Here is a 26,993-nt window from a genome sequence, read left to right as displayed (position 1 = left end):
AACATCGTCATCAACAACAACAACATCAAGAACATCATCATCAACAATGTCAAGAACATCATCATCAACAACAACATCAAGAACATCATCATCAACAATGTCAAGAACATCATCATCAACAACAACATCAAGAACATCATCAACAAGAACATCATCATCAACAAAAACAACAAAATCAACAACATCATCATCAATAACATCAAGAACATCATCATCAACAACAACATCAATAACATCATCATCAACAACATCAAGAACATCATCAACAACATCAAGAACATCATCTCATCAACAACATCCTGCTGTTGTGAATAGTATCTACTGTTCTTCTTGAGGTACCATGACAGTTAATGTGCCATAACCTAGCACCAATGATCTCACATTACTGTAGTGAGATACAAGCAGGAGCCACAGAGATGCTTCTGGTCTAAACATCGTGTCTACAGTGCAGATGCAGCTGCAGTTGAACCTGCCCTACATCTAATGAATAATCCATGACTCTCTCTGTGTCTCTCTCTCTGTCCCTCTCTCGGTCTCTCTCTCTCGGTCTCTCTCTCTTGTTCTCTGTGTTTCTCTCTCTGTGTCTCTCTCTCTCGGTTTCTCTCTCAGTCTCTCTCTCTATCTCTCTCTCGGTCTCCCGCTCGGTCTCTCTCGCTCTGTATCTCACTCGCTCTGTATATATACAGTGCCTTGCGAAAGTATTCGTCCCCCTTGAACTTTGCGACCTTTTGCCACATTTCAGGCTTCAAACATTAAGATATAAAACTGTATTTTTTTGTGAAGAATCAACAACAAGTGGGACACAATCATGAAGTGGAACGACATTTATTGGATATTTCAAACTTTTTTAACAAATCAAAAACTGAAAAATTGGGCGTGAAAAATTATTCATCCCCCTTAAGTTAATACTTTGTAGCGTCACCTTTTGCTGCGATTACAGCTGTAAGTCGCTTGGGGTATGTCTCTATCAGTTTTGCACATCGAGAGACTGAATTTTTTTTCCCATTCCTCCTTGCAAAACAGCTCGAGCTCAGTGAGGTTGGATGGAGAGCATTTGTGAACAGCAGTTTTCAGTTCTTTCCACAGATTCTCGATTGGATTCAGGTCTGGACTTTGACTTGGCCATTCTAACACCTGGATATGTTTATTTTTGAACCATTCCATTGTAGATTTTGCTTTATGTTTTGGATCATTGTCTTGTTGGAAGACAAATCTCCGTCCCAGTCTCAGGTCTTTTGCAGACTACATCAGGTTTTCTTCCAGAATGGTCCTGTATTTGGCTCCATCCATCTTCCCATCAATTTTAACCATCTTCCCTGTCCCTGCTGAAGAAAAGCAGGCCCAAACCATGATGCTGCCACCACCATGTTTGACAGTGGGGATGGTGTGTTCAGGGTGATGGGCTGTGTTGCTTTTACGCCAAACATAACGTTTTGCATTGTTGCCAAAAAGTTCAATTTTGGTTTCATCTGACCAGAGCACCTTCTTCCACATGTTTGGTGTGTCTCCCAGGTGGCTTGTGGCAAACTTTAAACAACACTTTTTATGGATATCTTTAAGAAATGGCTTTCTTCTTGCCACTCTTCCATAAAGGCCAGATTTGTGCAATATACGACTGATTGTTGTCCTATGGACAGAGTCTCCCACCTCAGCTGTAGATCTCTGCAGTTCATCCAGAGTGATCATGGGCCTCTTGGCTGCATCTCTGATCAGTCTTCTCCTTGTATGAGCTGAAAGTTTAGAGGGACGGCCAGGTCTTGGTAGATTTGCAGTGGTCTGATACTCCTTCCATTTCAATATTATCGCAACAGTATCTCGGACCTGCCTGGTGTGTTCCTCGTTCTTCATGATGCTCTCTGCGCATTTAACGGACCTCTGAGACTATCACAGTGCAGGTGCATTTATACGGAGACTTGATTACACACAGGTGGATTGTATTTATCATCATTAGTCATTTAGGTCAACATTGGATCATTCAGAGATCCTCACTGAACTTCTGGAGAGAGTTTGCTGCACTGAAAGTAAAGGGGCTGAATAATTTTGCACACCCAATTTTTCAGTTTTTGATTTGTTGAAAAAGTTTGAAATATCCATATCGTTCCACTTCATGATTGTGTCCCACTTGTTGTTGATTCTTCACAAAAAAATACAGTTTTATATCTTTATGTTTGAAGCCTGAAATGTGGCAAAAGGTCGCAAAGTTCAAGGGGGCCGAATACTTTCGCAAGGCACTGTATATCTCTCTCTCTCTCTGTTTCTCTCTCGGTCTATCTATCTCTCTCTCTCGGGCTCTCTCTCTCTCTGTCTCTTTTGCCAAGTTCTGGTGTGGCTGTTTAAACTGAGCAGAAAGCCCACCACAGGGAGCTCAGTGGGTCAGAGTTTTCCTCCAATTGTCTGGTACATGTACACTACCGTTCAAAAGTTTGGGGTCACTTAGAAATGTCCTTGTTTTTGAAAGAAAAGCAACATTTTTTGTCCATTAAAATAACATCAAATGTATCAGAAATACAGTGTAGACATTGTTAATGTTGTAAATGACTATTGTAGCTGGAAACAGCAGATTTTTTATGGAATATCTACATAGGCGTACAGAGGCCCATTATCAGCAACCATCACGCCTGTGTTCCAATGGCACGTTGTGTTTGCTAATCCAAGTTTATCATTTTAAAAGGCTAATTGATCATTAGAAAACCCTTTTGCAATTATGTTATCACAGCTGAAAACTGTTGTTCTGATTAAAGAAGCAATAAAACTGGCCTTCTTTAGACAAGTTGAGTATCTGGAACGTCAGCATTTGTGGGTTTGATTACAGGCTCAAAATGGCCAGAAACAAAGAACTTGTCAGTTTATTCTTGTTCTGAGAAATGAAGGCTATTCCATGCGAGAAATAGCCAAGAAACGGAATATCTCGTACAACGCTGTGTACTACTCCCTGCACAGAACAGTGCAAACTGGCTCTAACCAGAATAGAAAGAGGAGTGGGAGGCCCCGGTGCACAACTGAGCAAGAAGACAAGTACGTTAGCGTGTCTACTTTGAGAAACAGCCACCTCACAAGTCCTCAACTGGTAGCTGTATTAAATAGTACCAGCAAGACACCTGTCTTAACGTCAATAGTGAAGAGGTGACTCTGGGATGCTGGTCTTCTAATGTACTTGTCCTCTTGCTCAATTTTCTAATGATCAATTAGCCTTTTAAAATGATAAACTTTGATTAGCTAACACAACGTGTCATTGGAACACAGGAGTGATGGTTGCTATAATGGGCCTCTGTAAGCCTATGTAAATATTCAATAACAAATCAACCGTTTCCAGCGACAATAGTCATTTACAACATTAACAATGTCTACACTATTTCTGATCAATTTGATGTTATTTTGATGGACAACATTTTTTGCTTTTCTTTCAAAAACAAGGACATTTCTAAGTGACCCCAAACTTTTGAACAGTAGTGTACATGTATCTACTGTTATTCTTGAGGTACCATGACAGTTAATGTGCCAATGATCTCACATTACTGTAGTGAGATACAAGCAGGAGCCACAGATGGATTTGGTACTGTAGATATGTGGTAGTGGTGGAGTAGGGGCCTGAGGGCACACAGTGTGTTGTGAAATCAAATCAAATCAAATTTTATTTGTCACATACACATGGTTAGCAGATGTTAATGCGAGTGTAGCGAAATGCGAATGTGTTGTAATGTTTTTAAAATTGTATAAACTGCCTGTTTTTAAAATTGTATAAACTGCCTTCATTTTGCTGGACCCCAGGAAGAGTAGCCTTGGCAGCAGCTAATGGGGATCCATAATAAATACAAAAAAAATACAAAATACAGAGATGCTGCTGGTCTAAACATAATGGCTACAGTGCAGACAGTTGAACCTGCCCTACATCTAATGAATAATCCATGACTCACTCTCTCTGTCTCTCGGTCTCTCGCTCTCTCTGTCTCTCTCTTGGTCTCTCTCTCGCTCTGTCTCTCTCTCGCTCTATCTATCTGCCTCTCTCTCGCGCTCTCTCTATGGTTCTCGCTCGCTCTCTCTCTGTCTCTCTTTCGCTCTCGCTCTCTCTCTGTGGCTCTCGTGCGGTGTTTCTCTCTCTCGTTATCACTGTCTCTCTCTTGGTCTCTCTCTCTATCACTCTGTCTCTCTCTCGCTCTATCTTTCTGTCTCTCGCTCTCTCTCTCTATGGCTCTCACTCTGTCTCTCTCTCTCTCTTTCGCTCTCTGTTTCGCTCTCTCTCTCTCGACTCTCTCTCGACTCTCTCTCAATCTCTCTGTCTTATCACTCTAGCTCTCTCTCTCTCTGTGTCTCTCACTCTGTCTCTCTCCTCGTTCTCCTGCCAAGTTCTGGTGTTGCTGTTTAAACTGAGCAGAAAGCCCACCACAGAGAGCTCATTGGGCCAGAGTTGTCCTCCCATTGTCTGGTACATGTATATGTATTGGAGACTAGAGAGGAGAAACTAACTGTCTGTCCAAAGCCTGCCTGGCACTGTGTACTGCCTGCTTCCCCCCAGGTCCAGTGTTAGCAAAGCGCACTGACTGAAAGGATACATTGAATGGATGAAGTTTCAGTTTAGAATTCTATGGTACTGTATCTGCCCTCTCCTTTCTGGCTATCTCTCCTTATTCTGCATTGGATTATGCCTGGTCCGGATGAAGTCTGTTTCCCTGTTTTACTTTGGTTTGTCTTCACACCCAGAGTCGTACGGGGACAGCCCGGCACTAATGCAGTACCAGATGAGAAGGTAGTACAATACACCTCCAATGGCCCTCTCTGGGAATTACACTCACTCACACACAGATGTGGCCTTTCAGAACCACATGCCTGGTGTGATCTTATCAAGACTCCTTCCTTACACAGTCACAGGAAAAGTCTCTATTAGGTGGAATCAACGATTTAGAGAAGAGAGGGAGGGAGGTAGCGAGGGAGGAGAGAAAGAGATTGAGAGGGAGGGAGAGAGATTAAGGAAGGGAGAGAGAAAGAGCGAGAAAGAGTGAGATTGAGAGGAAGGGGAGACAGAGCGATAGGCGAGAGATTAAGAGAGTGAGAGAGATTAAGGAAGGGAGAGAGCGAGAAAGAGAGAGATTGAGAGGGAGGGAGAGAGATTAAGGAAGGGAGAGAGAGAGCGAAAGAGAGAGGGGGAGATGAGGAAGGTTGAGAGAAACGAAGGGAGAGGGAGAGATGGGCCTGACAAGCAGCAAAGCTTTATCAGATCGTGGCCAGATTAGTGTGTAATGTGTAGAGTTCATCCTCTGGTCACCTCACCTGTGACTCCTCAACTCTGCTACCGGAATTCAATTTGAGATCAACAACAGGATAACAAGCTGGGGGATATTGGATTAGATCAGCAAAAGTTGGTTATTGGGAGCCTGCCTGGCGCTTGTACTGTATGTGACAGATTCCCTGGCAATTATAGACAGGTCAGAACAGTACAGTACAGTAGCTGCCTCAGACAGAAATAGAGTATGACGTAGAACAAAAACACAATAGCCCTAACATGAGCCTCTGAAACATTGTCCATGAGCTTAATGGTGTCCCACTCTATATTTTGTTTGTTTATTTTATTGACATGTCTTGTTGCTTTCCTTTTGCTTTTTTGGGGGATATGGATCTGGTTTTTGCCCCCGTGTCCAACCACAGCCAGCCCACAGCCAGCCCACAGCCAGCCACAGCCAGCCCACACCCACACCACAGCCAGCCCACACCCAGCCCACACCCAGACCACAGCCAACCACCGTCAGCCCACACCCAGCCCACTCCCAGCCCACAGCCAGCTCAAAGCCAGCCACAGCCAGCCCACACCCAGCCCACAGCCAGCCACAGCCAGCTCACAGCTAGTTCAGAGCCAGTCCACAGCCAATCATGGAAAAGGATGTTGGTTCCCTGTGTGTATAGGGAGGGGGGGGGGGGGGGTGAAACAACCCCACAGCCCCTCCACTCTGTGTATGTTACGGAGCATTAAAAAAGAAACAATGACTATTTTGCAGATTTACTGACCATCACCTCCTCCCTTTTTCCCTCCATCATTACCATGCCATTGGCTAAGAGGATGTGGTAGTGTTCCCTCCATCATTACCATGCCCCTGGATTAGAGGATGTGGTAGTGTTCCCTCCATCATTACCATGTCCCTGGATTAGAGGATGTGGTAGTGTTCCCTCCATCATTACCATGCCATTGGCTAAGAGGATGTGGTAGTGTTCCCTCCATCATTACCATGCCCCTGGATTAGAGGATGTGGTAGTGTTCCCTCCATCATTACCATGTCCCTGGATTAGAGGATGTGGTAGTGTTCCCTCCATCATTACCATGCCCCAGGATTAGAGGATGTGGTAGTGTTCCCTCCATCATTACCATGCCCCTGGCTAAGAGGATGTGGTAGTGTTCCCTCCATCATTACCATGTCCCTGGATTAGAGGATGTGGTAGTGTTCCCTCCATCATTACCATGTCCCTGGATTAGAGGATGTGGTAGTGTTCCCTCCATCAGTACAATGTCCCTGGATTAGAGGATGTGGTAGTGTTCCCTCCATCATTACCATGCCCCTGGCTAAGAGGATGTGGTAGTGTTCCCTCCATCATTACCATGTCCCTGGATTAGAGGATGTGGTAGTGTTCCCTCCATCATTACCATGTTCCTGGATTAGAGGATGTGGTAGTGTTCCCTCCATCATTACCATGTCCCTGGATTAGAGGATGTGGTAGTGTTCCCTCCATCATTACCATGTCCCTGGATTACAGGATGTGGTAGTGTTCCCTCCATCATTACCATGTCCCTGGCTAAGACGATGTGGTAGTGTTCCCTCCATCATTACCATGCCCCTGGATTAGAGGATGTGGTAGTGTTCCCTCCATCATTACCATGCCCCTGGATTACCGGATGTGGTAGTGTTCCCTCCATCATTACCATGCCCCTGGATTACAGGATGTGGTAGTGTTCCCTCCATCATTACCATGCCCCTGGCTAAGAGGATGTGGTAGTGTTCCCTCCATCATTACCATGCCCCTGGATTAGAGGATGTGATAGTGTTCCCTCCATCATTACCATGCCCCTGGATTAGAGGATGTGGTAGTGTTCCCTCCATCATTACCATGCCCCTGGATTAGAGGATGTGGTAGTGTTCCCTCCATCATTACCATGCCCCTGGCTAAGAGGATGTGGTAGTGTTCCCTCCATCATTACCATGCCCCTGGCTAAGAGGATGTGGTAGAGTTCCCTCCATCATTACCATGCCCCTGGATTAGAGGATGTGGTAGTGTTCCCTCCATCATTACCATGCCCCTGGATTAGAGGATGTGGTAGTGTTCCCTCCATCATTACCATGTCCCTGGATTAGAGGATGTGGTAGACTTCCCTCCATCATTACCATGCCCCTGGATTAGAGGATGTCGTAGTGTTCCCTCCATCATTACCATGCCCCTGGCTAAGAGGATGTGGTAGTGTTCCCTCCATCATTACCATGCCCCTGGATTAGAGGATGTGGTAGTGTTCCCTCCATCATTACCAAGCCCCTGGATTACAGGATGTGGTAGTGTTCCCTCCATCATTACCATGCCCCTGGCTAAGAGGATGTGGTAGTGTTCCCTCCATCATTACCATGCCCCTGGATTAGAGGATGTGGTAGTGTTCCCTCCATCATTACCATGCCCCTGGATTAGAGGATGTGGTAGTGTTCCCTCCATCATTACCATGCCCCTGGCTAAGAGGATGTGGTAGTGTTCCCTCCATCATTACCATGTCCCTGGATTAGAGGATGTGGTAGTGTTCCCTCCATCATTACCATGCCCTGGATTAGAGGATGTGGTAGTGTTCCCTCCATCATTACCATGCCCCTGGCTAAGAGGATGTGGTAGTGTTGCCTCCATCATTACCATGCCCCTGGATTAGAGGATGTGGTAGTGTTCCCTCCATCATTACCATGCCCCTGGATTAGAGGATGTGGTAGTTTTCCCTCCATCATTACCATGCCCCTGGCTAAGAGGATGTGGTAGTGTTCCCTCCATCATTACCATGTCCCTGGATTAGAGGATGTGGTAGTGTTCCCTCCATCATTACCATGTCCCTGGATTAGAGGATGTGGTAGTGTTCCCTCCATCATTACCATGCCCCTGGATTAGAGGATGTGGTAGTGTTCCCTCTATCATTACCATGTCCCTGGCTAAGAGGATGTTGTAGTGTTCCCTCCATCATTACCATGCCCCTGGCTAAGAGGATGTGGTAGTGTTCCCTCCATCATTACCATGCCCCTGGATTAGAGGATGTGGTAGTGTTCCCTCCATCATTACCATGCCCCTGGATTAGAGGATGTGGTAGTGTTACCTCCATCATTACCATGTCCCTGGATTAGAGGATGTGGTAGTGTTCCCTCCATCATTACCATGCCCCTGGATTAGAGGATGTCGTAGTGTTCCCTCCATCATTACCATGCCCCTGGCTAAGAGGATGTGGTAGTGTTCCCTCCATCATTACCATGCCCCTGGATTAGAGGATGTGGTAGTGTTCCCTCCATAATTACCATGCCCCTGGATTAGAGGATGTGGTAGTGTTCCCTCCATCATTACCATGCCCCTGGCTAAGAGGATGTGGTAGTGTTCCCTCCATCATTACCATGTCCCTGGATTAGAGGATGTGGTAGTGTTCCCTCCATCATTACCATGTTCCTGGATTAGAGGATGTGGTAGTGTTCCCTCCATCATTACCATGTCCCTGGATTAGAGGATGTGGTAGTGTTCCCTCCATCATTACCATGTCCCTGGATTACAGGATGTGGTAGTGTTCCCTCCATCATTACCATGTCCCTGGCTAAGAGGATGTGGTAGTGTTCCCTCCATCATTACCATGCCCCTGGATTAGAGGATGTGGTAGTGTTCCCTCCATCATTACCATGCCCCTGGATTACCGGATGTGGTAGTGTTCCCTCCATCATTACCATGCCCCTGGATTACAGGATGTGGTAGTGTTCCCTCCATCATTACCATGCCCCTGGCTAAGAGGATGTGGTAGTGTTCCCTCCATCATTACCATGCCCCTGGATTGGAGGATGTGATAGTGTTCCCTCCATCATTACCATGCCCCTGGATTAGAGGATGTGGTAGTGTTCCCTCCATCATTACCATGCCCCTGGATTAGAGGATGTGGTAGTGTTCCCTCCATCATTACCATGCCCCTGGATTAGAGGATGTGGTAGTGTTCCCTCCATCATTACCATGTCCCTGGATTAGAGGATGTGGTAGTGTTCCCTCCATCATTACCATGCCCCTGGATTAGAGGATGTGGTAGTGTTCCCTCCATCATTACCATGCCCCTGGATTAGAGGATGTGGTAGTGTTCCCTCCATCATTACCATGTCCCTGGATTAGAGGATGTGGTAGTGTTCCCTCCGTCATTACCATGCCCCTGGATTAGAGGATGTGGTAGTGTTCCCTCCGTCATTACCATGCCCCTGGATTAGAGGATGTGGTAGTGTTCCCTCCGTCATTACCATGCCCCTGGCTAAGAGGATGTGGTAGTGTTCCCTCCGTCATTACCATGCCCCTGGATTAGAGGATGTGGTAGTGTTCCATCCATCATTACCATGTCCCTGGATAACATGATGTGGTAGTGTTCCCTCCATCATTACCATGTCCCTGGCTAAGAGGATGTGGTAGTGTTCCCTCCATCATTACCATGCCCCTGGATTACAGAATGTGGTAGTGTTCCCTCCATCATTACCATGCCCCTGGCTAAGAGGATGTGGTAGTGTTCCCTCCATCATTACCATGCCCCTGGATTAGAGGATGTGGTAGTGTTCCCTCCATAATTACCATGCCCCTGGATTACAGGATGTAGTAGTGTTCCCTCCATCATTACCATGCCCCTGGCTAAGAGGATGTGGTAGTGTTCCCTCCATCATTACCATGTCCCTGGATTAGTGGATGTGGTAGTGTTCCCTCCATCATTACCATGCCCCTGGATTAGAGGATGTGGTAGTGTTCCCTCCATCATTACCATGCCCCTGGATTAGAGGATGTGGTAGTGTTCCCTCCATCATTACCATGTCCCTGGATTAGAGGATGTGGTAGTGTTCCCTCCATCATTACCATGCCCCTGGATTAGAGGATGTGGTAGTGTTCCCTCCATCCTTACCATGTCCCTGGATTAGAGGATGTGGTAGTGTTCCCTCCATCATTACCATGCCCCTGGATTAGAGGATGTGGTAGTGTTCCCTCCATCATTACCATGTCCCTGGCTAAGAGGTTGTGGTAGTGTTCCCTCCATCATTACCATGTCCCTGGATTAGAGGATGTGGTAGTGTTTCCTCCATCATTACCATGCCCCTGGCTAAGAGGATGTGGTAGTGTTCCCTCCATCATTACCATGCCCCTGGATTAGAGGATGTGGTAGTGTTCCCTCCATCATTACCATGCCCCTGGATTAGAGGATGTGGTAGTGTTCCCTCCATCATTACCATGTCCCTGGCTAAGAGGATGTGGTAGTGTTCCCTCCATCATTACCATGCCCCTGGATTAGAGGATGTGGTAGTGTTCCCTCCATCATTACCATGCCCCTGGATTAGAGGATGTGGTAGTGTTCCCTCCATCATTACCATGCCCCTGGCTAAGAGGATGTGGTAGTGTTCCCTCCATCATTACCATGTCCCTGGATTAGAGGATGTGGTAGTGTTCCCTCCATCATTACCATGTCCCTGGCTAAGAGGATGTGGTAGTGTTCCCTCCATCATTACCATGCCCCTGGCTAAGAGGATGTGGTAGTGTTCCCTCCATCATTACCATGCCCCTGGATTAGAGGATGTGGTAGTGTTCCCTCCATCATTACCATGCCCCTGGATTAGAGGATGTGGTAGTGTTCCCTCCATCATTACCATGTCCCTGGATTAGAGGATGTGGTAGTGTTCCCTCCATCATTACCATGCCCCTGGATTAGAGGATGTCGTAGTGTTCCCTCCATCATTACCATGCCCCTGGCTAAGAGGATGTGGTAGTGTTCCCTCCATCATTACCATGCCCCTGGATTAGAGGATGTGGTAGTGTTCCCTCCATCATTACCATGCCCCTGGATTACAGGATGTGGTAGTGTTCCCTCCATCATTACCATGCCCCTGGCTAAGAGGATGTGGTAGTGTTCCCTCCATCATTACCATGCCCCTGGATTAGAGGATGTGGTAGTGTTCCCTCCATCATTACCATGCCCCTGGATTAGAGGATGTGGTAGTGTTCCCTCCATCATTACCATGCCCCTGGCTAAGAGGATGTGGTAGTGTTCCCTCCATCATTACCATGTCCCTGGATTAGAGGATGTGGTAGTGTTCCCTCCATCATTACCATGCCCTGGATTAGAGGATGTGGTAGTGTTCCCTCCATCATTACCATGCCCCTGGCTAAGAGGATGTGGTAGTGTTCCCTCCATCATTACCATGCCCCTGGATTAGAGGATGTGGTAGTGTTCCCTCCATCATTACCATGCCCCTGGATTAGAGGATGTGGTAGTGTTCCCTCCATCATTACCATGCCCCTGGCTAAGAGGATGTGGTAGTGTTCCCTCCATCATTACCATGTCCCTGGATTAGAGGATGTGGTAGTGTTCCCTCCATCATTACCATGTCCCTGGATTAGAGGATGTGGTAGTGTTCCCTCCATCATTACCATGCCCCTGGATTAGAGGATGTGGTAGTGTTCCCTCCATCATTACCATGTCCCTGGCTAAGAGGATGTTGTAGTGTTCCCTCCATCATTACCATGCCCCTGGCTAAGAGGATGTGGTAGTGTTCCCTCCATCATTACCATGCCCCTGGATTAGAGGATGTGGTAGTGTTCCCTCCATCATTACCATGCCCCTGGATTAGAGGATGTGGTAGTGTTCCCTCCATCATTACCATGTCCCTGGATTAGAGGATGTGGTAGTGTTCCCTCCATCATTACCATGCCCCTGGATTAGAGGATGTGGTAGTGTTCCCTCCATCATTACCATGCCCCTGGCTAAGAGGATGTGGTAGTGTTCCCTCCATCATTACCATGCCCCTGGATTAGAGGATGTGGTAGTGTTCCCTCCATCATTACCATGCCCCTGGATTAGAGGATGTGGTAGTGTTCCCTCCATCATTACCATGCCCCTGGCTAAGAGGATGTGGTAGTGTTCCCTCCATCATTACCATGTCCCTGGATTAGAGGATGTGGTAGTGTTCCCTCCATCATTACCATGCCCCTGGATTAGAGGATGTGGTAGTGTTCCCTCCATCATTACCATGCCCCTGGCTAAGAGGATGTGGTAGTGTTCCCTCCATCATTACCATGCCCCTGGATTAGAGGATGTGGTAGTGTTCCCTCCATCATTACCATGTCCCTGGATTAGAGGATGTGGTAGTGTTCCCTCCATCATTACCATGTCCCTGGATTAGAGGATGTGGTAGTGTTCCCTCCATCATGACCATGTCCCTGGATTAGAGGATGTTGTAGTGTTCCCTCCATCATTACAATGTCCCTGGATTAGAGGATGTGGTAGTGTTCCCTCCATCATTACCATGTCCCTGGCTAAGAGGATGTTGTAGTGTTCCCTCCATCACTACCATGTCCCTGGATTAGAGGATGTGGTAGTGTTCCCTCCATCATTACCATGCCCCTGGCTAAGAGGATGTGGTCGTGTTCCCTCCATCATTACCTTGCCCCTGGATTAGAGGATGTGGTAGTGTTCCCTCCATCATTACCATGTCCCTGGATTAGAGGATGTGGTAGTGTTCCCTCCATCATTACCATGTCCCTGGATTGGAGGATGTGGTAGTGTTCCCTCCATCATTACCATGTACCTGGATTACAGGATGTGGTAGTGTTCCCTCCATCATTACCATGTCCCTGGCTAAGAGGATGTGGTAGTGTTCCCTCCATCATTACCATGCCCCTGGATTACAGGATGTGGTAGTGTTCCCTCCATCATTACCATGCCCCTGGCTAAGAGGATGTGGTAGTGTTCCCTCCATCATTACCATGCACCTGGATTAGAGGATGTGGTAGTGTTCCCTTCATCATTACCATGCCCCTGGATTACCGGATGTGGTAGTGTTCCCTCCATCATTACCATGCCCCTGGCTAAGAGGATGTGGTAGTGTTCCCTCCATCATTACCATGTCCCTGGATTAGAGGATGTGGTAGTGTTCCCTCCATCATTACCATGCCCCTGGATTACAGGATGTGGTAGTGTTCCCTCCATCATTACCATGCCCCTGGCTAAGAGGATGTGGTAGTGTTCCCTCCATCATTACCATGCCCCTGGATTAGAGGATGTGATAGTGTTCCCTCCATCATTACCATGCCCCTGGATTAGAGGATGTGGTAGTGTTCCCTCCATCATTACCATGCCCCTGGATTAGAGGATGTGGTAGTGTTCCCTCCATCATTACCATGCCCCTGGATTAGAGGATGTGGTAGTGTTCCCTCCATCATTACCATGTCCCTGGATTAGAGGATGTGGTAGTGTTCCCTCCATCATTACCATGCCCCTGGATTAGAGGATGTGGTAGTGTTCCCTCCATCATTACCATGCCCCTGGATTAGAGGATGTGGTAGTGTTCCCTCCATCATTACCATGTCCCTGGATTAGAGGATGTGGTAGTGTTCCCTCCGTCATTACCATGCCCCTGGATTAGAGGATGTGTTAGTGTTCCCTCCGTCATTACCATGCCCCTGGATTAGAGGATGTGGTAGTGTTCCCTCCGTCATTACCATGCCCCTGGCTAAGAGGATGTGGTAGTGTTCCCTCCGTCATTACCATGCCCCTTGATTAGAGGATGTGGTAGTGTTCCCTCCATCATTACCATGTCCCTGGATTACAGGATGTGGTAGTGTTCCCTCCATCATTACCATGTCCCTGGCTAAGAGGATGTGGTAGTGTTCCCTCCATCATTACCATGTCCCTGGATTAGAGGATGTGGTAGTGTTCCCTCCATCATTACCATGCCCCTGGATTAGAGGATGTGGTAGTGTTCCCTCCATCATTACCATGCCCCTGGCTAAGAGGATGTGGTAGTGTTCCCTCCATCATTACCATGCCCCTGGATTAGAGGATGTGGTAGTGTTCCCTCCATCATTACCATGTCCCTGGATTAGAGGATGTGGTAGTGTTCCCTCCATCATTACCATGCCCCTGGATTAGAGGATGTGGTAGTGTTCCCTCCATCATTACCATGTCCCTGGATTAGAGGATGTGGTAGTGTTCCCTCCATCATTACCATGCCCCTGGATTAGAGGATGTGGTAGTGTTCCCTCCATCATTACCATGCCCCTGGATTAGAGGATGTGGTAGTGTTCCCTCCATCATTACCATGTCCCTGGATTAGAGGATGTGGTAGTGTTCCCTCCATCATTACCATGCCCCTGGATTAGAGGATGTGGTAGTGTTCCCTCCATCATTACCATGTCCCTGGATTAGAGGATGTGGTAGTGTTCCCTCCATCATTACCATGCCCCTGGATTAGAGGATGTGGTAGTGTTCCCTCCATCATTACCATGCCCTGGCTAAGAGGATGTGGTAGTGTTCCCGCCATCATTACCATGCCCCTGGATTAGAGGATGTGGTAGTGTTCCCTCCATCATTACCATGTCCCTGGCTAAGAGGATGTGGTAGTGTTCCCTCCATCATTACCATGCCCCTGGATTAGAGGATGTGGTAGTGTTCCCTCCATCATTACCATGCCCCTGGCTAAAAGGATGTGGTAGTGTTCCCTCCATCATTACCATACCCCGGATTAGAGGATGTGGTAGTGTTCCCTCCATCATTACCATGTCCCTGGCTAAGAGGATGTGGTAGTGTTCCCTCCATCATTACCATGTCCCTGGATTAGAGGATGTGGTAGTGTTCCCTCCATCATTACCATGTCCCTGGATTAGAGGATGTGGTAGTGTTCCCTCCATCATTACCATGTCCCTGGATTAGAGGATGTGGTAGTGTTCCCTCCATCATTACCATGTCCCTTGATTAGAGGATGTGGTAGTGTTCCCTCCATCATTACCATGCCCCTGGCTAAGAGGATGTGGTAGTGTTCCCTCCATCATTACCATGTCCCTGGATTAGAGGATGTGGTAGTGTTCCCTCCATCATTACCATGCCCCTGGCTAAGAGGATGTGGTAGTGTTCCCTCCATCATTACCATGCCCCTGGATTAGAGGATGTGGTAGTGTTCCCTCCATCATTACCATGCCCCTGGATTAGAGGATGTGGTAGTGTTCCCTCCATCATTACCATGCCCCTGGATTAGAGGATGTGGTAGTGTTCCCTCCATCATTACCATGCCCCTGGCTAAGAGGATGTGGTAGTGTTCCCTCCATCATTACCATGCCCCTGGATTAGAGGATGTGGTAGTGTTCCCTCCATCATTACCATGCCCCTGGATTAGAGGATGTGGTAGTGTTCCCTCCATCATTACCATGCCCCTGGCTTAGAGGATGTGGTAGTGTTCCCTCCATCATTACCATGTCCCTGGATTAGAGGATGTGGTAGTGTTCCCTCCATCATTACCATGCCCCTGGATTAGAGGATGTGGTAGTGTTCCCTCCATCATTACCATGCCCCTGGCTAAGAGGATGTGGTAGTGTTCCCTCCATCATTACCATGTCCCTGGATTAGAGGATGTGGTAGTGTTCCCTCCATCATTACCATGTCCCTGGATTAGAGGATGTGGTAGTGTTCCCTCCATCATTACCATGCCCCTGGATTAGAGGATGTGGTAGTGTTCCCTCCATCATTACCATGTCCCTGGCTAAGAGGATGTGGTAGTGTTCCCTCCATCATTACCATGCCCCTGGATTAGAGGATGTGGTAGTGTTCCCTCCATCATTACCATGCCCCTGGCTAAGAGGATGTGGTAGTGTTCCCTCCATCATTACCATGCCCCTGGATTAGAGGATGTGGTAGTGTTCCCTCCATCATTACCATGCCCCTGGATTAGAGGATGTGGTAGTGTTCCCTCCATCATTACCATGTCCCTGGATTAGAGGATGTGGTAGTGTTCCCTCCATCATTACCATGCCCCTGGATTAGAGGATGTGGTAGTGTTCCCTCCATCATTACCATGCCCCTGGCTAAGAGGATGTGGTAGTGTTCCCTCCATCATTACCATGCCCCTGGATTAGAGGATGTGGTAGTGTTCCCTCCATCATTACCATGCCCCTGGATTAGAGGATGTGGTAGTGTTCCCTCCATCATTACCATGCCCCTGGCTAAGAGGATGTGGTAGTGTTCCCTCCATCATTACCATGCCCCTGGATTAGAGGATGTGGTAGTGTTCCCTCCATCATTACCATGCCCCTGGATTAGAGGATGTGGTAGTGTTCCCTCCATCATTACCATGCCCCTGGCTAAGAGGATGTGGTAGTGTTCCCTCCATCATTACCATGTCCCTGGATTAGAGGATGTGGTAGTGTTCCCTCCATCATTACCATGTCCCTGGATTAGAGGATGTGGTAGTGTTCCCTCCATCATTACCATGCCCCTGGATTAGAGGATGTGGTAGTGTTCCCTCCATCATTACCATGCCCCTGGCTAAGAGGATGTGGTAGTGTTCCCTCCATCATTACCATGCCCCTGGTTCCCTCCATCATTACCAGAGGATGTGGTAGTGTTCCCTCCATCATTACCATGCCCCTGGATTAGAGGATGTGGTAGTGTTCCCTCCATCATTACCATGCCCCTGGATTAGAGGATGTGGTAGTGTTCCCTCCATCATTACCATGTCCCTGGATTACAGGATGTGGTAGTGTTCCCTCCATCATTACCATGCCCCTGGCTAAGAGGATGTGGTAGTGTTCCCTCCATCATTACCATGCCCCTGGATTAGAGGATGTGGTAGTGTTCCCTCCATCATTACCATGCCCCTGGATTAGAGGATGTGGTAGTGTTCCCTCCATCATTACCATGCCCCTGGCTAAGAGGATGTGGTAGTGTTCCCTCCATCATTACCATGTCCCTGGATTAGAGGATGTGGTAGGATGTGGTAGTGTTCCCTCCATCATTACCATGCCCCTGGATTAGAGGATGTGGTAGTGTTCCCTCCATCATTACCATGCCCCTGGATTAGAGGATGTGGTAGTGTTCCCTCCATCATTACCATGTCCCTGGATTAGAGGATGTGGTAGTGTTCCCTCCATCATTACCATGCCCCTGGCTAAGAGGATGTGGTAGTGTTCCCTCCATCATTACCATGTCCCTGGATTAGAGGATGTGGTAGTGTTCCCTCCATCATTACCATGCCCCTGGATTAGAGGATGTGGTAGTGTTCCCTCCATCATTACCATGCCCCTGGCTAAGAGGATGTGGTAGTGTTCCCTCCATCATTACCATGTCCCTGGATTAGAGGATGTGGTAGTGTTCCCTCCATCATTACCATGTCCCTGGATTAGAGGATGTGGTAGTGTTCCCTCCATCATTACCATGTCCCTGGATTAGAGGATGTGGTAGTGTTCCCTCCATCATTACCATGTCCCTGGCTAAGAGGATGTGGTAGTGTTCCCTCCATCATTACCATGCCCCTGGATTAGAGGATGTGGTAGTGTTCCCTCCATCATTACCATGTCCCTGGATAAGAGGATGTGGTAGTGTTCCCTCCATCATTACCATGCCCCTGGCTAAGAGGATGTGGTAGTGTTCCCTCCATCATTACCATGCCCCTGGATTAGAGGATGTGGTAGTGTTCCCTCCATCATTACCATGCCCCTGGCTAAGAGGATGTGGTAGTGTTCCCTCCATCATTACCATGCCCCTGGATTAGAGGATGTGGTAGTGTTCCCTCCATCATTACCATGCCCCTGGATTAGAGGATGTGGTAGTGTTCCCTCCATCATTACCATGCCCCTGGATTAGAGGATGTGGTAGTGTTCCCTCCATCATTACCATGCCCCTGGATTAGAGGATGTGGTAGTGTTCCCTCCATCATTACCATGCCCCTGGATTAGAGGATGTGGTAGTGTTCCCTCCATCATTACCATGCCCCTGGATTAGAGGATGTGGTAGTGTTCCCTCCATCATTACCATGTCCCTGGATTAGAGGATGTGGTAGTGTTCCCTCCATCATTACCATGCCCCTGGATTAGAGGATGTGGTAGTGTTCCCTCCATCATTACCATGCCCCTGGATTAGAGGATGTGGTAGTGTTCCCTCCATCATTACCATGCCCCTGGATTAGAGGATGTGGTAGTGTTCCCTCCATCATTACCATGCCCCTGGATTAGAGGATGTGGTAGTGTTCCCTCCATCATTACCATGCCCCTGGATTAGAGGATGTGGTAGTGTTCCCTCCATCATTACCATGCCCCTGGATTAGAGGATGTGGTAGTGTTCCCTCCATCATTACCATGCCCCTGGATTAGAGGATGTGGTAGTGTTCCCTCCATCATTACCATGCCCCTGGATTAGAGGATGTGGTAGTGTTCCCTCCATCATTACCATGCCCCTGGATTAGAGGATGTGGTAGTGTTCCCTCCATCATTACCATGCCCCTGGATTAGAGGATGTGGTAGTGTTCCCTCCATCATTACCATGCCCCTGGATTAGAGGATGTGGTAGTGTTCCCTCCATCATTACCATGCCCCTGGATTAGAGGATGTGGTAGTGTTCCCTCCATCATTACCATGCCCCTGGATTAGAGGATGTGGTAGTGTTCCCTCCATCATTACCATGCCCCTGGATTAGAGGATGTGGTAGTGTTCCCTCCATCATTACCATGCCCCTGGATTAGAGGATGTGGTAGTGTTCCCTCCATCATTACCATGCCCCTGGATTAGAGGATGTGGTAGTGTTCCCTCCATCATTACCATGCCCCTGGATTAGAGGATGTGGTAGTGTTCCCTCCATCATTACCATGCCCCTGGATTAGAGGATGTGGTAGTGTTCCCTCCATCATTACCATGCCCCTGGATTAGAGGATGTGGTAGTGTTCCCTCCATCATTACCATGCCCCTGGATTAGAGGATGTGGTAGTGTTCCATCATTACCATGCCCCTGGATTAGAGGATGTGGTAGTGTTCCCTCCATCATTACCATGCCCCTGGATTAGAGGATGTGGTAGTGTTCCCTCCATCATTACCATGCCCCTGGATTAGAGGATGTGGTAGTGTTCCCTCCATCATTACCATGCCCCTGGATTAGAGGATGTGGTAGTGTTCCCTCCATCATTACCATGCCCCTGGATTAGAGGATGTGGTAGTGTTCCCTCCATCATTACCATGCCCCTGGATTAGAGGATGTGGTAGTGTTCCCTCCATCATTACCATGTCCCTGGATTAGAGGATGTGGTAGTGTTCCCTCCATCATTACCATGCCCCTGGATTAGAGGATGTGGTAGTGTTCCCTCCATCATTACCATGCCCCTGGATTAGAGGATGTGGTAGTGTTCCCTCCATCATTACCATGCCCCTGGATTAGAGGATGTGGTAGTGTTCCCTCCATCATTACCATGCCCCTGGATTAGAGGATGTGGTAGTGTTCCCTCCATCATTACCATGCCCCTGGATTAGAGGATGTGGTAGTGTTCCCTCCATCATTACCATGCCCCTGGATTAGAGGATGTGGTAGTGTTCCCTCCATCATTACCATGCCCCTGGATTAGAGGATGTGGTAGTGTTCCCTCCATCATTACCATGCCCCTGGATTAGAGGATGTGGTAGTGTTCCCTCCATCATTACCATGCCCCTGGATTAGAGGATGTGGTAGTGTTCCCTCCATCATTACCATGCCCCTGGATTAGAGGATGTGGTAGTGTTCCCTCCATCATTACCATGCCCCTGGATTAGAGGATGTGGTAGTGTTCCCTCCATCATTACCATGCCCCTGGATTACAGGATGTGGTAGTGTTCCCTCCATCATTACCATGCCCCTGGATTAGAGGATGTGGTAGTGTTCCCTCCATCATTACCATGTCCCTGGATTAGAGGATGTGGTAGTGTTCCCTCCATCATTACCATGCCCCTGGATTAGAGGATGTGGTAGTGTTCCCTCCATCATTACCATGCCCCTGGATTACAGGATGTGGTAGTGTTCCCTCCATCATTACCATGCCCCTGGATTAGAGGATGTGGTAGTGTTCCCTCCATCATTACCATGTCCCTGGATTACAGGATGTGGTAGTGTTCCCTCCATCATTACCATGCCCCTGGATTAGAGGATGTGGTAGTGTTCCCTCCATCATTACCATGCCCCTGGATTAGAGGATGTGGTAGTGTTCCCTCCATCATTACCATGCCCCTGGATTAGAGGATGTGGTAGTGTTCCCTCCATCATTACCATGCCCCTGGATTAGAGGATGTGGTAGTGTTCCCTCCATCATTACCATGCCCCTGGATTAGAGGATGTGGTAGTGTTCCCTCCATCATTACCATGCCCCTGGATTAGAGGATGTGGTAGTGTTCCCTCCATCATTACCATGCCCCTGGATTAGAGGATGTGGTAGCATGCGATAAAAGGCCTTGTTTAGCGAAGTTTGTTTTTCTATTTATTCCACAGTTTCAAAATCCCTAAATCTGCATGAATATTTCATCTCCGGGTAAAATGTGGCTCAACTCCTGAGACATAAATCCTATACATACCCACCCCCCACCCTGCCACCCTACATACCCACCCCCCACCCTGTCACCCTACATACCCACGCCCCACCCTGCCACCATACATACCCGCCCCCCACCCTGCCACCCCCTAAACCCAGCATACTAGAGTCAGAACGCCAACCTCTGCAAAATATCTGCTTCGGTGTGTTTCTTTGTATCGGGTAATATGTACATAATGTATGTGTGCGCGTTGATATAGCAACTGTGGATGGCTACATCAACGCTGGGTTAAGGGTTAAAGCTAGTTTGACAATGGGTCGGCTCTGTCTCTCTCTTCTCCCGTGCGTGTCTCATTATAATTCGATGGGTTATGACTCGTCTCCTTCCTGCTATGTTTTCCTCTTTCATTTCTTCATCCCTCCATCCTTTCCCCACTGCTCTCCCTCTGCCCACCTGTTCGTGTGTGATGGGGATGAGGCGTTGCTTGGACAGCTCTCTCAGGGTGCTCACGTCTGTCCTCATGTCCAGCTTACAACCCACCAGAACCACCTTGGCATTGGGACAGAACTCCTGGGTCTCCCCCTGCCACTGTGGGATGGGCACACAGACAGGAGCATGTTAACAAGGACACATAAAGAGAGAGGCAGACAGGAAGACATACAGGCAGGCAGACATACAGACAGGCAGACATACAGGCAGACAGGCAGAGGTTAACGAAGAAACAGAAAGAGCGAGGTAGACAGACAGTTCAAACCTAATACAAATACAGCACATGTCAAATACTAGAGCTCTCATTTATTTCGTTTTTTCCGTTACAATTATGAAACCAATAGAATAGTTACAAAAGTGCAAATTCCAAGCCAACTCAAGCACACCTCAATTGGACCGAGGTCAGTATTTGATCCAGGTCTGGGACAGACAGACAGACAGACAGACAGACAGACAGACAGACAGACAGAAAGAAAGAAAGAAAGAAAGAAAGAAAGAAAGAAAGAAAGAAAGAAAGAAAGAAAGAATGAGCATCAGTAAATAGCCAGCAGCGCTCATCAGTCACCTCACCAGCAGGACATTCCTATGAAAACAGTGTAATGACTCCACACAGAGGACCTTTACATTCTCTGGCCCAAACGACCCTGGCCTGCGACCCCCACGACTCTACCCAGGCCACTTAGCTCATAGAGGAAGAGGGTTGACCCTGGCCCCTGTTAAGCAAAGAGGATGAACCGTTTCTTTGTCTCACCTAAATATCTCTGTAATAGACATTAGGTTATCTCATTAGTCTAAATGAATGTAAATGAATGACTTTGCTTCCCTGTGAGACTTCTGTCCTGTTCCCTGTGTATTTGTGTGAGTCTCCCAATATAGCTTCACGCAGTTAGATGAATACGCAGATCTATGATTAGACCTCAGAGGAATCTATCATTTCACAATAATAGGGAAGCTGTTTCAATGAGCTCCCCATTAAATCAGTGCTCTTAAATTCTCTTTGCCAATTGAGTGGTTTGGATAAGACTTACCAATCCAATAGAAATGGAGGAGAGAGATTTCTGTGTGATATAATACAACGGCATGAGATTAATTTAATTTCTTTCTCCACGCTGGCTTGAGTCAATAGAGCTATTTTAGGTAGAGTACAGAACAGAAAACCCTGTGCAGTCCAGTTGAAACAACACCCTGTGAAATTAAATGTCATTGTTCAGGCTTCAGCTGGAAAATAAATTCTGCCTCCCTTCTGCCACACAAATACCAAATAACACCCCCCCTTCCCCAAAACACCCACCATGTCTGAATTCAACCAGGAGCCACATGCAGAATGCAGGGGTGTGCAGCCATCCGTCAAGAGTTAAACAACCTTTGACCCCCCCCCCCCCCCCCATGCTCCACCCCCATCTCTTCTATACCATTCAACCACGTTGCACCCCCATTCTCAATCCCCTCCCGCTCCTGTCATCTGATGACCTTGGTGACAGGCAAGGTCACAGAGGTCAAGAGTCTAATTTGAGACGGTGATTGGGCAACAGGTTTCCATTCGCACCCGGGTTTTAAAAATTAATGGAGCCACAGCTAGGGGTCAGGGGGTCATGGCCACCCCCTACCAAAGGGATTCATGGGAAAACCACAAGCCATGTCGACAGACGGGGGCACGGAACTCTGAGACTGAGACGGGTGGGTGGAACCAAGGTGTCGTGTGGGTTAGCTCTACAGAGCCTGTGGGTGGGGCGTGTTTTACCAGCTCCCCTCAGACCACTAAACACGTCAACAGAGCCGCCATGGGAATGTCTTTTACAAGGTCCTGAGCTCACAGGAGGAGACCTTCAAAAGAGACTCACCACACATGGCCTCAAGATGGAGGACTACTGAGAGACCGCTGAGGGCCAGCGAGACTGGTTTACATGACACAAACACACACACACACACACACTGTTTTAAATGTGTAATGTAACAAATTTACTGACGCACACAAACTCTCTCATGAGAAGAGCTGTAAAACATTCCCATGACCACGTCACCACCCCACCTCCACACCTTACCACACTCTGCCTGGTTCCCTTCCCAAGCCCAGTATCAACATATCACACCCCAAAGCCACGGTAAAAACGTTAACTATCAGCATCTGTCCTGGCTTCTCACTTAATATGAAAGTCCCATAAATGCCCAGATTCACATAAATACTCTGTCTCCTTAAACAGCTGCTCTTTGATTGGTTGTTGCAAAGCTAATCGTGCCTTTGCTGGAGCTCCACTTCAATTCCCACCCCAACCGGGCTCCAGGGCCTCCTCTCATTCTCCAGTCTGACCTCTCATTCCAATAGGGGTCAAGGGGTCAAGTAGCCCTGCTGGTTTCATGGGGATAAAGGGGGGTAGCTCTTACCCCCATTGTGACATTATTCTATTGTTGATGGGTCAGAATGTGTGCTGGCTATAGATAGCATGGGAACTCTATATGAGAAGGGGAGGCAGAGCAGTTTGGATGAGAATGTTAATAGAGAACGTTCTCTAATGGCAGGGCATGTTGTTTACATACCCTGGTTGTGAGGAGGAGGAAGAGGAGGAAGAGGAGGGGGGGGGGGGGGTTGAGGAGGAAGGTGAGGGAAAGGAGGAAGAGGAGGAGGAAGATACCGACCTTCTTCAGAACACTGTCCAGAGTCTCTGGGCGACTGATGTCAAAGCAGATGAGCACAGCGTCTGAGTCAGGATAGGCCAACGGCCGCACGTTGTCATAATACGAGGAACCTGCGGACACACAGACACGCATACAGTTAGACCCAGTCAGTACACTAGACACTTTATGTAAGGTCCCTTTACCTCATTCAACCCACATGATTCTAATAGAATGTGAACGCTTGGCAGCCTCTGTACACCCTGGAGGACGAAGCTGTTTAACAAATGGGCATTAACATACTGTACACTTAACCATTCCAGCAGGGAGTATCACAGCTTCACAGCACACACACTCTCTGCTGACGCACACACCTGTTGATATAAACAGCTGTGGGCAGATGGGAGAGTATCCTTAGTCTGTGACCCTCCCCCAGTTTAAGAGGGGGTAGGGGGTAGGGAGGGGCATTGTGATAAGCACACACACACATGAACTGTAGTTGGCAGAGGAGCTAGGTCCCTTTCCACATACTACATCCCTATCCCAAATGACAATGGTCGCCGGTACAAAGGGAAAAGCGCTTTCTCACTCTCACTTTCTCTGCAGCTCCTGAGATTTCTCTCACTCTCACACACACACACACACACACACACACACTCACACTCACACTCACACTCACACACACACACACACACACATACACACACACACACACACACACTTCCCCCTCTCTCCTCTCTCCATTCCCCCTCTCGACTCTCCATTCCCTTTCTCTCCTCTCTCCATTCCCCCTCTCTCCTCTCTGCATTCCCACTCTCTCCTCTCTCCCATTCCCCCTCTCTCCTCTCTCTCCATTCCCCCTCTCTCCATTCCCACTCTCTCCTCTCTCCATTCCCTTTCTCTCTTCTCTCCATTCCCACTCTCTCCTCTCTCCCATTCCCCCTCTCTCCTCTCTCTCCATTCCCCCTCTCTCCATTCCCTCTATCTCCTCTCTCCATTCCCCCTCTCTCTCCTCTCCCCATCCCCTCACTCCTCTCTCCATTCCCCCTCTCTCCTCTCTCCATTCCCCTACTGCTCTCATTAGGAGGCTTGTAAAACTCCCTGGGCTCTGAGGGATCCTGGCTGGGGATGTGGCTGTGGGTTCCTTCCTGCCTCCCCTGAGATATAGGCAACACAAGCCTATATCCCTCTAGAGCATGGGAACAGAAATCTGTTGGAATGGACACAAGGAATCTGACTCTGCTATTGCTTTTATTAGGAGACAGACTGACGAGAGAGAGAGAGAGAGAGAGAGAGAGAGAGAGAGAGAGGTAGAGAGAGAGAGAGAGAGAGAGAGAGAGAGAGAGAGAGAGAGAGAGAGAGAGAGAGAGAGAAAGAGAGAGAGAGAGAGAGAGAGAGAGAGAGAGAGAGAGAGAGAGAGAGAGAGAGAGAGAGAGAGAGAGAGAGAGAGAGAGAGAGAGAGAGAGAGAGGGAGAGAGAGAGAGGGAGAGAGAGAGAGAGAGAGAGAGAGAGAGAGAGAGAGAGAGAGAAAGAGAGAGAGAGAGAGAGAGAGAGAGAGAGAGAGAGAGAGAGAGAGAGGGAGAGAGAGAGAGAGAGAGAGAGAGAGAGAGAGAGAGAGAGAGAGAGAGGGAGAGAGAGAGAGAGAGAGAGAGAGAGAGAGAGAGAGAGAGAGAGAGAGAGAGAGAGAGAGAATATCAAACAGGGGAGAATAAAGACGTAGACTAGATTGTAACCTGAAATGTCAACTGAAATGCCACCAAGTTAGAGCAGTAGAAGCCTATACAAACAGCCTGTACCTGATGTCTGGCATGTAGAGTAGATTGATGTAGACATTGTTACTGTACATGACCTCACATAATGCCATGGCACGCTGTTGAACAGGCACAGACTTGCTGTGCCAGTGAATTGGGATGGGCACAATGGTAGTTGCGCCTGTTTTAGCAGTGCTATGTTCTCTTTGTTTGTGGTGGAATGAGGCCTGCACAATGGCTGCACGTGGTACATAACCCTAAACATTCAGCCTCCCTGCCCTGACCTGAGCCATCCCCTCACTGGACAATGCAACAGGCCCCCTGTCCTAAAGGGTCAAACCCTTCAGTGAGAGAGAATGTGCATGTGCGAGGGATGGCCTTTGTATGCTTGAGATTACGAGTGCACAGGAAGGAAGCTTTACAAATGTCTTCTTTTTCATATAGCCATTGAGAAGTTTGTTAGACGTTCATTCATTTGGCTTCTGCAGCCAGAGTTCACTCTTCCTGTTTCTCCCGCCCTGCTGTTCAACAGAGCAACAGAGTAACACAGAACAGAGTGACATCTCAAATACAAACAGTGGGGTCCCAGACAGAGCCAGGGATTGTATCTCAGAGAAGAAGCAGTCCTCCCAGCAGCAGGAAGTCAGTCATTAGGAAACCATCACATGGACAGCAGGTCCACCACTCAGCAGTGTATCAAACAATGCAGGGCCCTGATTGGTCACAAGGTATTGTAATGCCAAAGGTGATCTTTAGTATGTATCACATCACAACAGGCCTGCAGTGAGGAGAGAGGGAGGGACTGTGTTAGGGGAGAGGATAGAGGGAGGGAGTGAGGGCAGAGGAGAGAGGGAGGGACTGTGTTAGGGGAGAGGAGAGAGGGAGGGAGTGAGGGCAGAGGAGAGAGGGAGGGACTGTGTTAGGGGAGAGGAGAGAGGGAGGGACTGTGTTAGGGGAGAAGAGAGAGGGAGGGACTGTGTGAAGGGAGAAGAGAGAGGGATGGAGTGTGTGGGGGTGAGGAGAGAGGGAAGGAGTGTGTGAGGGGAGAAGAGAGAGGGAGGGAGGGAGTGTTTGAGGGGTGAGGAGAGATGGAAGGAGTGTGTGAGGGGAGAAGAGAGAGGGAGGGAGTGTGTGAGGGGAGAGGAGAGAGGGAAGGAGTGTGTGAGGGGTGAGGAGAGAGGGAAGGAGTGTGTGAGGGGTGAGGAGAGAGGGAAGGAGTGTGTGAGGGGTGAGGAGAGAGGGAAGGAGTGTGTGAGAGGTGAGGAGGAGAGGGCAACAAAAATACTTAATGACTTTCACACTGGGCTGAAGCTAGGGCAAAGAGCAGAGGGATGAGAGAGGGGGGATCAACCAGTCAATCCTTGGGGGATCAATCAGTCAATCCTACAGATCAGCATGATTGACAGGCGACGGGCACGACAGGGCTAGTCACAGAACCTCAGAGGAACAGAGAAGTCACCTCAGCACTTTTACAAAGTCAGAAAAGTCCTCTGAGAGAGAGAAGGGGAGGGAGGGAGAAAACGAGGAAGGAGGAAGAGTACTGTGTGTAAAACAACCCGAGCAGACACAAATAAAAGCCAATCACCATAACCATCATCAGCAGCAGCAGTAGCAGGAGGAGGA

At 48.4% G+C, this 26,993-nt stretch overlaps 1 protein-coding gene across 1 annotated transcript in view; it reads right to left on the bottom strand.

The window, feature by feature from the left end:
• Nucleotides 1-26,993, bottom strand: part of LOC139421148 (rho-related GTP-binding protein RhoN-like) — a 46,765-nt gene that overhangs the window by 1,913 nt on the left and 17,859 nt on the right. Inside the window, exons 3-4 of the mRNA XM_071171752.1 lie at nt 23,644-23,753; nt 20,974-21,108 (exon numbers count right to left, since the gene is read on the bottom strand). Of these exons, the coding sequence (XP_071027853.1) occupies nt 20,974-21,108; nt 23,644-23,753 (245 nt within the window). The remainder of the gene's footprint in view (nt 1-20,973; nt 21,109-23,643; nt 23,754-26,993) is intronic.

The sequence above is a fragment of the Oncorhynchus clarkii genome, chromosome 12 (genome assembly GCF_045791955.1).
Source record: "Oncorhynchus clarkii lewisi isolate Uvic-CL-2024 chromosome 12, UVic_Ocla_1.0, whole genome shotgun sequence".
Lineage (NCBI taxonomy): Eukaryota > Metazoa > Chordata > Actinopteri > Salmoniformes > Salmonidae > Oncorhynchus > Oncorhynchus clarkii.
This window is presented reverse-complemented; position numbering and strand designations above follow the sequence as displayed.